Genomic DNA, 13,108 nt, shown 5'->3' on the forward strand with positions numbered 1-13,108 from the left:
CTGGAAGGACTGGGGATGGTGTGTGTTGTGTCCGTCCCGCCGCTGGGCGTGCAGGAATGCTGGTGGCTGTGTCGGCATTCAGTGCTGAAGTCTCTTTTTAGTCTCAGACGTTTTGAGTTATAGCCAGTAAAGAGAAATTAAACTGACAAAATAATCGCACCAATATTTACAAATTCCAAATATCAATTTTATATTAGAAAAATTATCTATCTCTATATAGGCCTAACAGGTAGCAGGCTTTTAAGATGTTGATCATGTATGAAAATCTCACTCATTTCCAAACTAGTAATAAATGAGGCATGCCACTCTTTGGGTATTTAGTGAGAATGCCCTAAAAAGCCTTGTTGTACTAATAAACAAATAAATAAATGAAATCGCAACAACTTACCAGAGCTCTGAATAATTTTTTGTTCCAGCAGAGAAGCTTTGTGGTGATGAAGCAGCAGACCGGTATCTGTTCCCCGTGTGTTACTGAACTTTAAACCCCCGTCCTGCACCTTGGGCTGGTTCCTTTCTCTTAAACAGGGATTTTGGATGGCAGCAGCGGGGGATCCCGGGTGTTCCTGGGCTCCGGCACCCCGGCTCTTCTCGCAGCGGTTGCCGCTAGATGTCAGGTGAGGTCCAGCACCTCTTGTGCAGCTGCCGGCCAGTGTTTTTCCCTTGGGATTTGAAGTTGGCCTCATGCAAAACTTGAACCCTTTCTCCCTCCTTTCTTTTCCTATCTGCCCTGTCAGCGACAGACTGCTAAGGAAGAGGGCAGGCTTTCATTCTTGTGATTTTGCAACGGCTGTTCAAGCACATAGTGCTGTTCGCGCACAGCAGTTTGCCATCGGTGACACAGGCAAGGCCTCCCTTGGCTCGGGATTGAATTAAGCTTAAATTTAGACGACCAAAAAAATGAAAAATTACATTTTGAACAAATTTAGGGTGGCATTCCTTTCTTCAGCTTTTAATTTCTAGGTGGTTTTGGTACTAGTTTTAGGTGGAGGACTACAGAAAAGAGGATAGTCTGTTCGCCTAAGAAGCTCTAACCCTCCAGCGCTTCCTCTTCGATAACCTTGATGGGAATCTGTCACCGCAAGTCCCGTATGTGCCACTCTCACTCCAAAGCAGTGGTGTGTTGCTGCAAAGCCCTGCTGCCAGCTCTGGGTCTGGAGGCCGGTGGAAGTTCTCCATCTCTCTCAAAAATCCAATCCTGTGTTCGGATGTCAGCCTTGTTTCCTAAAACGTGAATGAATTCCATAAACGCAGCTTGTGTGTCAGGTGGGTCATTACTCTTCCAAGAATTTTCTTCTAAATTTATGCTTCTTGCCACCTAATAACTGTGGGACCGGTGGAAACACTAAGCGGTGTGTCATGCTGCGTTACAGGTCGCACCACCGTGAGCTACCCCGTGGCCAGCAGTAGGAGCTACGGGCTCCATTTCATTTCTCACGTCACAAGATGAGGAATGAGGAAACAGGAGGAAACATGTGAATTAAGTGGTTTCCAGCAATGAGCTGCCTGTAAAGCAGCTTTAAGTTTAGCACAAACAATTATAATTATAAAATTAGCTTTCATGACAAATTTTGTGGGGGTTCTGCAGAAGAAGCAGCGACCTGGCTATTAACAGAGCAGAATCCGAACAGCCCTGGAGGTATCTTTTTTTAATATTACTGGTTGTATAATTTTGCCTTGCATATAGGGAAGTTCCCCGTGGTAAAATAATAAGAACCCAAATTTAAATGACTATATTTTTGATCTCAGCACCTGCAAAGCACCGTGCTTGAGATTCGGGGAGAAAGCTATGGTTAGCATTTGATGTTTTTGAGTGCAGCCAGAGCAAGCTCTTGGCTTTACAGCTAATAAAGGGCTGACCCTGTCCCACAGTTTGCTGTTGCTGGTGGATGGGGAGAGCCGGTGGTAGCTCCGCTGGCGGTTTGGGGGTGCTGCCTCTCCAACCAAGACACCTCCACTCCCGGTAAGGTGTTGGGCTGCCCGGGACACCCCTGCACCGCGCTCGGGCTGTCGCAGGGGGTGTCGCGGAGGGAGTCGGGGATGGGGCTGAGGGCTCATGGCCGGCTCCTCCCGAGCATCCCATGGAGAGCAGGTCCTGGCTCTGTCAGGGGACAGCCCGGCACTGGCACCCATCATAATCAAGGGCACCCTTGCTGGGGACAAAAGTGCTCCCGGGTGCCCCTTTGCCTGCGAGCCGTGTGGGATTGACACCCACAGCCCTCACGTCCCTTCAGGCCTTGCTGCCCAGAACGGGGGGCAGAAGAGGAGGATGCCGGTGCACTGCCATTGCAGAGGGGCTTTGCCAAGATCCCTCACGCTCTCCCACGGGGAGGCAGGGGCCATCTCCAGCCCACCCTGGGGTTTCCCCATGCCTGGGGTCCCCTGTGGCCGCTGCTCACACACAGCCCTGTGCCCGGGTATGGCAGGGAGCGGAGCTGCGGCGCTGGGGCTGGCTTGGGTCCTCGGGCTGCTTTTGGAGGCAGATGTTGGGGAAGCTGCAGGTGACTGAAAGGAAACGGTGATGCAAGGGCAGGAGCTCTTACATACGGAGCTGGTGGCTGCCCCATCCTACCTGTGCTATGTCCCCAGCTTGCCTGCCTGCCCTGGGAGCGCAGGACAGTCTCCCAGCCGTGCAGAGGATGGTGCTGCCATCCCTGGGCGCGGGGAGCACATTACGTGCTTCGTTCAGCCCACCCAGCTCTGCTCGAGAGGGTGAAGACTCCTCTGGTTGCCACTGCCAAGGCACTTTGTCCTTGACCCTCTGCGAAACGGGTGCTGCGGCACCCCATGCCATCACAGGCAGCCTCAGTGGCCGGAGCAGCCACTTGGCTATCGGAACAGTGACCCTGGCCCTGGACCTTCACTGTTCTTTGATTTCAGAGGTGCCTCCAGGGTGTCCCCGAGGCCTCCCCGCTGCCTGCCTCCCCCCCAGCCCCGCAGCCCCTGCAGGGGCCGGGCTGGAGACTCCCCACGGGAAACACCGACTCAATATAAACCACAGCGGGTAAACAATTACGGGTGTGATTGCGGCATGGCTTCCGCTTTCCCAGGGGCTTTAACAGCGAAGCGGAGCTCTGCGGAGGCAGAGGGGAGAAAAGAACACCGAGACACCCGGAGGGGCAGGAGCAGGGGCCGGAGCAGGACACTGCAGCTGGAACAGCTATGGAGGATGCCTTCATCCGGCACATCGAGCTGCTGGGCTACGAGAAAAGGTTTTTCCCCAGCCAGCACTATGTGAGTATGCAGCGACCTTCCAATGAGCTGAGTAGCGAGGACTGGGCACAGTAAAAAAGCCTGGCCAGCAAATTTCTTTAGATGAATGTGATTGAGGGCTTAAGACCATCCTTTTTTTGGGAGGTCATGGCTGATGGCATGAGACGGAGGCAGCCAGAAGCTAAAATGTCCTGAACACACAAGATTTTGGGCACCTCCTTTGCAAGCCATTGGCTACTTCGCAGGCTTGGAAAGGGCTTTTCCCTCTTTGATTCCCACCTGTCTGCATGTTTCCGTCCCCTTTGCATCCCTGCCGAGCTTCCCTAGCGCCCAGCTCGCTCACAGCTGGGCAGAGTTACTCCCATGGGGTGGTGGAAGAAAAAACCTGCAGTTTATCTGAAACTGAAGCATCCACGGAGCTCCCTGGGGGCTTCAGCCGCAGTGGGGTTGGGGGTCCCGCTTGCCCGCAGATCTGCAGCACCTCTGCTTTGCCCCTCAGGTCTACATGTTCCTGGTGAAGTGGAACGACCTCTCCGAAAAGCTCATCTACCGCCGGTTTACTGAGATATACGAGTTCCACGTGAGTCGTCCCAGGGCAAGCACCGTCCCCCAGCTCAGTGCACCAGGGCTCAGGGTGGGGAAAAAGAGAAGGGCAAATTCCAGCTGAAATCTCCCCAAAACAAACCTGGCTCCAAAGAGGCTCCTGGGTCCCAGTGCTTCAATCTCCTTTGCCCCTTGGAGTGGGAGCCATTGGCTCTGTGCTCTCCCGGCAGATTTCTCCCAGTGTCGAGGCGTGGGGTCCAGCCAGCACGTGCCAGTGTCAGTGGGGCGAGCGCCAGGAAGGAGGGCAAGCCACAGGCAGGGGGGTGGGTGCCACAGGGGGGTCCCCTGGTGCCATCCTCACAGCCGTGCCTGGCTCTGCTCCGCAGAAAGCGCTGAAGGAGATGTTCCCCATTGAATCCGGCGACATCAACATGGAGAACAGGATCATCCCACACTTACCAGGTGAGGGGCAGGTGCCGGGGCTCGGGCGGTGAAAGAGAAATTGCAGCTGGGTGGGAAATTCCCCGGCGGGCCGGGCTCTGCCGGCTGTCTCGGGCGCAGGTGCTTGATGCAATTTCTGTTCCTGCTCACTGGGCTTGAAATCAAAACCCCAGAAAGGTCTGAGCAGTGGTGTCTGTTTCTTGCAACACTCACCAGCCCCAGACCCTGTCCCTCATCCCCGAAGGAGAGACACGTCCTGCCGCGTGGGCTGTAACCCCTGGCTGGTGCAAAGGGTCTGGTTTTGGGCACCCTGAGCTGAGCTGACCCCTCCTTCGGTGACACCATCACTGGGATTGGTTTTAGCGCCCTTATGGCAACACGTATATTTTGTAAGAGGAAGTAATGCAATATGTCTTCAATGACAGGGAATGAACTGCCCATCTAAAGAGCTGACGGTTTGTCCCCAGGCAAGGTGCAGGCTTTTTATTTAATTTCCTGCTTTAAAGGAGGCAGGAGGGAGCACGAGACATGGCTGCAGGTTGTGGAATAAACTTGCACCACGCAGCAGTGCGGGTGCCACATCTCGGGGGGGGGGTCCCTTCGGGGCCAGACTAACACCCTTGTGCCGGGGCCCTTCCCCCGTGCTGCCGCCGCCATGCTGGGGCTGCTCAGAGTGTCCTTGTCCCGTTTGGGGAACTGAAAGCCCCGGGGAGGAGGCAGGTGTCGGACTGACGCAGGGGGTGTCACTGCCTGCACACGTGCACCCGACGCGGGGTTCAATTGCTGCTGTGGGTCCAGGCTGCCAGCGGCATTTTGGGGCCCCGGGGTCAAGAGTGGCTGCTGCAGGACGTGTGCTGTGGCCAGTGCGACGAGGGACTTGCACATCTCCCCTGGCCGCAGGCTGGTCCCCTGAGCCCCTCCTTGTGCCCCGGTGCAGCTGCTGTATTTATGGCCCAGCCGGGCTTAGTCTGCTGCACGGATGCGGGGGTTATCCTGTAACCAAAATGGGGTCAAATGGGGTCTGGGCTTGCACGAGCTGTGAAAGGGTCCGTGGGCTGTAGGGGACGAGTCCAACTGCACAGAGCTCTCCCCCGCACTGCCTGTGGCACCCGGGCTGGGCACCACCCCACGCTCGCCTCCCCAGCTGCTCTGCCACAGCGAGGAACCCACGGCTGCAGCACTTCATCTGCAAAACGGCCGCAGCCCTGCGGTCAGCTTCTCCCCAGGTTTCAAGCACCGTGCATGGCCCCCCCAGCGCCTGCCAAGGCCATGGCTGGAGCAGGGAGGGAGGAGACGGGGCCAGGCTCCCACAGATCTCTCACTTATGGACACCATGCAGCACCCTGGGGCCAAATCCACTTGTTTTCAGGGCAAAATTAATAATTTGGAGCAGCCTGCTTGGGAAAGTCATAAAACAAGGGTGCTCTGTCTGCTTTTTTGAGTCCTTTCCCCTCTCCCCCAGCCCCGAAGTGGTTTGACGGGCAGCGCTCAACCCAGAGCAGGCAGGGCACGCTGGCCGAGTACTGCTACACACTGGTCAACCTGCCCCACAAGATCTCTCGGTGCCTGCACGTGGTCAACTTCTTCAAGGTCCGTCCTGATGACACAAACCCAATCACGGACAGCCAGTGAGTCCAGCTGCCCATTTTGGGGGAAATTCTGTGTCCCCAGCCCCATGCGCTGGCAGCAGCCCACAGGGAGGGCACTGCTGCCAGCGGTGAGGGGTGGTCGGCAATGAGCTGCCTTTGCTCTGACCCATCTAGGATCAAGAAGCCTGAGGTCTTCCTCCTGCCAAAGGATGCCAAGAAAAACTCTGCTGGTAAGATGCCTTGGAAGGGTGTAAGTGGCTCCACTCTGTGGGGGGAGAGGCACAGCCATCCCATGGCAGATGCTCTGACTGAGAGCACAGTCTCTGTGCCAGAGCTTCAGCTGAGAGGAAACGCAGTCTTGGGGTGAATGAGTCCCTGTCCTGGGATCCAGGTGGTTTGGGACCAGAAGAGGCTGGGAGAGTGCTCTGGGCTGTCCTGGGCTGCTCCTGGGCTGCCTGAAATAGGGTATTTGTGTCGCGGGGGCCAGGAGACGGAACATCTCTCACTTCTCCCACGCAGACATCACAGGCCCCATTGTGCTGCAAACATACCGAGCCATCGCCAACTACGAGAAGAGCTCCAGGTCTGAGATGGCTCTACAAGCTGGGGACATGGTGGATGTCGTGGAGAAGAGCGAAAGCGGTATGTGTCCATCCCTCTGAAGAGCCTCCAAGGGCCAGCCCCCTCCTGGTCACCAGTTCAGCAGTCAGAGGCTGCCCTTGCACCTCCCGCCCAAACACAGCACGCGAGTTAGTTACGCCGGTGCGTAGGTTAGAGGGTGGGCGGTTGCATCAGGGTCTCCTGATGGGGAGGAGAGGCTCAGAGCAAATACAACAGCAGCACCGAAGCTCTTGGCACTTCCTGCCCCCTGGGACATGTTTCACATTCACATGGAGCCACATGACAGCTGGTTTTGGCCGAGGAGGTTGTGGAGCAATCCTAGAAAAAACCCTGCAAGCTCCCCGCTGGCCTCAGCCTGTGAAGTTTCCTGGCCAGGAGGAAACAGGATGAACTGGCCAAGCTCGCTGGTTGCACCATGTAAACAGAGACAAGCCCCGGCGCCGTCCCTTCCGTCCAGGCCACGTGGATGCTTGTGCCTGCCCCGGCTGGGGACAGACCCGCCGTGCCCCCGCGACACCCTCTGCTCTTGCCCACGGCTACTTTCCTTGCAGGCTGGTGGTTTTGCCAGTTGAAGAACAAACGGGGATGGGTGCCAGCCGCCTATCTGGAGCCCATGGATGGTCCTGATGAGTCTGAAGAGCAGGAGCCCAACTACGCAGGTAAAATGTTGGGGCAACCAGGGTGCGCACCAGAGCACAGCCTGCCGCAGCTCCCCGCTGGGATGGTTCATTGCAAGGCCCCCATCAGGCAGTCCACACTGAGCAGGACCGCTGGGCAGGGAGATGTTGCTGTAGGAGCTGCCAGGAGGGATAAATCTCATGGTTCAGTGCCTTACTCTCAAGCTCTGGAGCTTCCCGTGACTTGCAACTCAGCATTAGATCCATGTTTTGCCTGGTCGCAGATGCACATCTTCATCCAGTGGCCGTCCTGAGCTAGCTGGGTGCATGTTGAGTTGCTGGGTTGGCAAAGGAGCACGGTGCAGCATCTGAACCAAGGCACAGACCTTCCCTCGTGCTTGGCTTCTGGTTCTCTTTATCAGCCCTTCACATCATCCCACCGTGACAGCAGGGCCTTATTGCACGGAGCAGAGAAAGGATCCTGCAGATTTGTGCAGATTTTTCTCTGAGCTTCATCTTTGTGGTTTTCAAAACACTGCAACAGACTCTGTTAGCACAACACTTCCTTCTTCCTCATTTAATCACCCGAATTATAAACACGCTCTTCAGCAGAGATAGGAGTGCTTCCACTGCCGGCTTTCACCACCTTTCTCCTGGAGAGGTGCTGGAGGGGCTGGGATGAGCCACAGGCACTGATAAGGCTGGGGGAAGTCTGAATCCAAACTTGGAGACCTGAACACCCTGGGTCTTGCCTGAAATGTAGGGTAGATGCTCTGGTGCCTCCTCTCCTCAGTGGCTGGAGGGGCTGAGCCCCATCCCTGGGGTGGTTCCATACAACCCGCTGTCCCGATTTTGTGTGCAGGTGAGCAATACATTGTCCAGAAAAGCTACACAGCCGTGGAGGAGGACGAGCTGACCCTCAAGGAGGGTGATTCCATCGAAGTCATCCACAAGCTCCTTGATGGCTGGTGGGTCATCAGGTGAGAGATGCCAAGAACAGATCAGGCAAGTGGGATTCGGGCAGAGGGAAGGGATGAACCAGCGTTTCTCCGCATCGGGGCTGTGAAAGCCCCCGACCATTTGGTGCCGCTGCCCAGCACTTCCTTTTTCAGAGCTGCAAATGTTAAACATTGCAGCTGGGGCTTCCTCTGCTGGGGGCTTCAGAGGTATCCAAGAAGAAGGCAGATGGAAAAAAAAGTATCTGTTATTTTGCCTACCCCTAAGTATTCGGCACATTTGGCTTTGCAAAACCTTAGCTTTCATGCCAGCCCCGGGCTGCCATGCAAACTTGGGCTTTCCCTAAGGGGAATCCCAGCTGCGTTCGTGCTCTGGAGAGTGACAGATTGTGCACTCGCAGCAGGACACGACGTGGCTGCAGACCCTGGGGATGCTCCTGCCCCAGCCTGTGCCCAGGCGAGCGGTGCGAGAAGCTCTCCTGGTGTTTGCAGGTGTGCTGGGCTGGAGGGGGGTGCAGGAAAGGGACCAGGGAGCGTTTCTTGAGCGCACAGCAGCAGGGTGACCGGTAGGAGGCCCTGAGCGATGTTTTAGGAGCCCAGAAAAACCCCAGGGGAGATAATATGAGCTGGTGAGACCCTGAAAGCTGTGAGCGACTGCTCTGTCTGCTGCCTACTTGCTTTTGGGACTCAAGCCACGCTTTCAGGGAGAGCCCCAGGCACATAAGCTGGTGGGGACAGTTGAAGCCCCAGTCGCTGCAAGCAATATGGATACCCCACCCAGTACCAACAATCTTGCTGGGGACAGGGGGGAGGAGGTGGTGGTTGCAGAGCCAAGAATGCAAGCGATGTTCCTTTGTGTTGCACTGCAGGAAGGATGAAACCACGGGTTATTACCCCTCCATGTACCTGCAGAAAGCCGGGGAGATGAACACCTCTGTGAAGAGTGAGCTGAGGAACCGCAGCGCTCCTCCACGGAGGTAGGAGAAGCCTTGGGCAGGGGGGGAGGAGGACTAAGGCTCTTCCTCGAGGTGGGTGAAATGAAACCAGACAGTGGTTTGTAGTGTCCCTTGCTCGCCCTGGCAATGAGGAACTGCCCAGGAGAGATGTGAGCAGGGCAAAGACAGACCAGGAGGCAGATCCTGCAGGGCTGCAGCAAAAATAGCTCTGTGGTCCCCGACTTCCACAGGTGGAGAGGCACGCCAGCATTTCTGACGCAGGGCTGCACGGTCCTTGCTCCGGCAGGTCCTCCAGCCAGGCGTAATTCTCCTTGTCCTTCTGCAAAGTTTCTTTTCTGGGCTAATCTCATTTAATTTTCAAATTGGCCTTTTTCTTATTTCCTAAGTGCATCCACTGAATCTTTGAGAAGCGAGGAGAGATTTGACTAATCAGAGCTGCCAAATGGCCTAATCTGATGGGAGGATTTGAGCTAATGGAAGGGATTTTATTTTGATTAAAAAGATAAGAAGCAATAATAACTCATTAATTCTGATGCAAAGAAAACTGCTAGGAAGGGCAGAGCTTGCTGCTATCTTCTCTTCCCTACAAGAAAACACGGCAGCCTTGCTATAAAATCTCTCAAAATCCAGCTCTGCTGGAGCACAGATTGAGTGTGAGGGTGTAAAATGGCCCAAATCCACCTATTTGAGCTCTGTGATGCCTACTGATCCCCTTGGGGGAGCTGGGCTGGCCTATTTCAAGGACAGTGTCTTGCCCCACCATGGTGAATGCAGTCCTTAGGCTAAGCCCTGTTGCAGAGGTGGTGACCTCCTGTTGTGGGTGAGAGCTTTGCTTTGAGATGGATACGTGCTCAAACCAGCGAGAGCTGAAGGCGGGTGGGCACAGCAAGGGACCATTGCCTTGAGCAGAGCAGGAGGACAATGCCGTGGGATGGATGTCAGGAGCCACATTGCTCCTGCCCTGGTAATGAAACCAAAGCAGTGGCCTCCATCTGCCTGCCTGGGGACAGTCCCTGATGCTGGGGGTTCCCCTGTGGCAGCATGTCACCGCACAGCCCCAGGCTGCTCAGCCTTTCACTTCTCTCAGCAGTTTCTCTGCTGTGGGTTCCACACCGCACGTCCATGTGCACACTGGCACGTACCTCACACTCTGTTCCCCTGGCCCAGGGACTGACCCTTGGGCACTGGGGAGCCACACCAAACACCACACCAGGGTTCTCAGTGTTGCAGCCAGTACAGATGCTGTATGTCCAGCCATCCAAGAGCTATAGAACATTTCCAGGGCTTGCTTGAACTCTCTTGGATAAATGTCATGCCCATCTCATCCTTCCAGCCTTATGCCCATCTCATCCTTCCAGCCTTATGCCCATCTACCTTGACATTTCCATCATCACTTTCTAGGCTTGTGCTCAGGCTTCACCCTTCAGTATTTGCTTCCAAAGCACTGCTCCAGCTGCCCCCTAACACACCGTACATCACGTCCCACCTACGGCTGCCCTCAAGGGCTGGCATCCACCCGCTGCCTTCCACCAGGCAAAACCACAACACAGATATTGGGGTTTGGGTGAAGCAGAGGAGGAAGCGTGGGGTCCAGCTGCAGCAGGTCTGTGACAGGCAGGGCTGGGGAAATCCTCGGCGAGAAAGAGAGGCATGAGATCTGCCGTCATGGAAACTGAAAGTTTTGCTTCTGACTCACTGCAGATCCACCATCCGAAATGCAAAGAGCATCCACAAGCAGGGCCGGAAGCAGATCAGCCAGGAGACCTACAGGAGGAACAGCAAGAAGTACCTCCAGAGCCAGAGAAACATGAAGGAAAAATTCCAGAACAAGGCCAATGTCATCAGTAAGTCTCATCAGAGCCTTTGCCCTAGACATGGTCTAAAGTCCTGCAGGCAAAGTCCATGCCCTCCAATGCTGGTTCTTGGAACAGGGCAGCCCATGGAGGTCACACCTGGCCTGTCCACCCTTTTCTTATGGGGAAAGCATGCGCAGGGAGATGTTTCTTTTCACTGAGGTTTCTTACGTCTGGTTATAGGCCTGACAGAGAAGGAGCAGAATATGGTCCTGGTGGTAGGTCAGCCCACATTTAGGACCTGTGCTTTCTTCTGTGCACCTAACCTCACCTGTGCTGCTGTTACCATTACCATTATCATTATCATGTACATTGGCTATCAGCAAAGCACCTAGAGGGAAGTGTTACTTGAAGAAGGAGGCTGCTATTGAGGTAGACACTTTAGATCTAGTAATCCCTGTGCAGGACCCATGACCTTCCCAAGGGAGAGCAGCTCCTCGTGTAAACCTAGAGCTGAGCCCCCACCTGAGCAGAGCTCCCAGCCGGGCACTGGTGGGCTTATCCCACCACCCCAACCTCTGGGAAGACCATCACATGTGGCTGAGACAGGAGGAGAGGCAGGAGCTTTGGTGGCCATTACATAGGAAGCTTTTGAAAGCTCACATGAGGGTGTTGGGTGGTCTGACCCATCTGTACATCTGCTTTACCCACAGTTGAGAAAAACGAGCGAGAGGAGAACAAGCCCAAGGCTCAGCCTGCTGTTCCTCCCCGTCCCAGCAAAGATCTCATCCTGAACCGCTGTACCGAGAGCACCCGGAGAAAGATCCTGTGAGCCCTCAGCCCGCACACCATCCAGCTGATATTTATCTCCACCAGCTCCTGCGCAGCCAGGGCTCAGAGCCAGACCGGGGGATCCAGGTGGCTGTGGCAGCCACCGCAGGCCCTGGGGGCTGCTGGCCAGATCAGCACATCCCAGAGCCCATCTTCCTCCACCGGCACGGTGAGCTCGAGATGTCCTAATGACACCATGAGGAGGTACCCAGCCCCACTCCAGCAGCTCCTGGGGGGCTGAGGCCTCCACAGGCACTGGGGACCCCTCGCCACTAGACCCCCTTTTATCCCCTATTTGTATTTTGAGTGATTTTGCGTTTTTCAGCAATAAAGGAGAGACAATTTATAGACATACTTCAACGTCTGCCTGGACGGCTGGTCAATGCAGACACCAAGGAACGGCACGGCGGCAGGAAAGGCATTTCTCCCTGGCAGGGGATTGAGCAAGGGTCTCTTGCGAAAGATGCCGTCAGGGAGGAAATTTGGTTGGGAGGATGAAAGGATGGCAGCTTCCTCCTGGAAGGCAGCTGCGTTGCTGACTCTAGTGGAAAGTGAGGGCCAGGGTGTGGGGAGATGGTGTTCGCTGGGGTGGGGTAGGAGCCATGGGGTGAGGTGGCCGCCCCAAATGGTGGTAGGGTGTGAGGGGCATGGGGCAGGCGGCCCAGGGCCCGTGGGGCTGACAGGGCATTATGGGCAAGTGGCTCCCCGAGGCTGCGGATGCTGGTTCCTCCTGCTGCCTTGCAGAGGGCCACCATCTTGGGAGGCTGGCAGCCATCACAGCATGGCCAGTGGTCATCACAGCATGGCCGGTGGGCATCACAGCATGGCCGGTGGCCATCACAACACAGCTGGTGGCCATCACAGAATGGCCAGCAGCTCTGAGACAGGGCTGCTTTTCAACAGGGAGCGTGGTGCGAGGGCTGTGCTTGGGTGCCACCCCAGCCTTGCCACCTCCACGCCAGGCGGGTCCGGGTTCAGGCTGGCGAATAGGTCTGGGTCTGGGTCTGAGCTTGGGCCTGGGATTGGGTTTGGGTTTGCATCTGGGTGTGGGACTAGGTTTGGGTCTGAGGCTGGGTTAGGGTCTGGGTTTGGGTATAGAATTGTTTTGGTTGGAAGACACCTTTAAGATCATCAAGTCCACCGTTAACCCAGCACGGCCAAGTGACCACTGACCCACGTCCCTCAGCACCACGTCTGCCCGGCTTTTGAATACCCCGGGGATGGCGACTCCACCACTGCCCTGGGCAGCCTGTTCCAATGCTTGACAACACTTTCGGGGAAGGAATTTCTCCTAATATCCGTCCGAAACCTCCCCGGGTGCAACTTGAGGCCATTTGCTCTTGTCCTATTGCCTGTTCCTTGGGAGAAGAGACTGAACCTCACCTCGCTAACAGAATTAGAAGGACTGGGACTGGGACTGGGACTGGGACTGGGACTGGGACTGGGACTGGGTGGACCCCATCAGCAGCTATGCCGACGTAGCCCCTTTAAGAGAAGACGGCCGCGGTCGGGCGCATGCGCGCAGGGGGCAGCGAGGCGGTGCGCCGCCGC

The 13,108-nt window shown here is 55.9% G+C and overlaps 1 protein-coding gene across 2 annotated transcripts; it reads left to right on the forward strand.

The window, feature by feature from the left end:
• Positions 1–1,568: 1,568 nt before the first annotated feature.
• On the forward strand, positions 1,569–11,889 carry NCF1 (neutrophil cytosolic factor 1). 2 transcript variants are annotated; one of them, XM_054208382.1, is made up of 12 exons: positions 1,569–1,636; positions 3,048–3,231; positions 3,710–3,790; positions 4,140–4,215; positions 5,657–5,822; positions 5,958–6,013; positions 6,303–6,425; positions 6,956–7,063; positions 7,884–8,001; positions 8,847–8,954; positions 10,635–10,777; positions 11,440–11,889. In XM_054208382.1, exons 2-12 carry the CDS (start codon positions 3,160–3,162, stop codon positions 11,556–11,558), a joined length of 1,170 nt encoding a protein of 389 aa, XP_054064357.1. In that variant the 5' UTR covers positions 1,569–1,636; positions 3,048–3,159; the 3' UTR covers positions 11,559–11,889. The 2 variants fall into 2 exon arrangements, with proteins under 2 accessions (XP_054064357.1, XP_054064358.1); XM_054208383.1 differs by lacking the exon at positions 1,569–1,636 and adding an exon at positions 1,945–1,960.
• The last annotated feature ends 1,219 nt before the right edge of the window (positions 11,890–13,108 follow it).

Source organism: Rissa tridactyla, chromosome 7, assembly GCF_028500815.1.
Source record: "Rissa tridactyla isolate bRisTri1 chromosome 7, bRisTri1.patW.cur.20221130, whole genome shotgun sequence".
In the NCBI taxonomy this organism is placed as follows: Eukaryota; Metazoa; Chordata; class Aves; order Charadriiformes; family Laridae; genus Rissa; species Rissa tridactyla.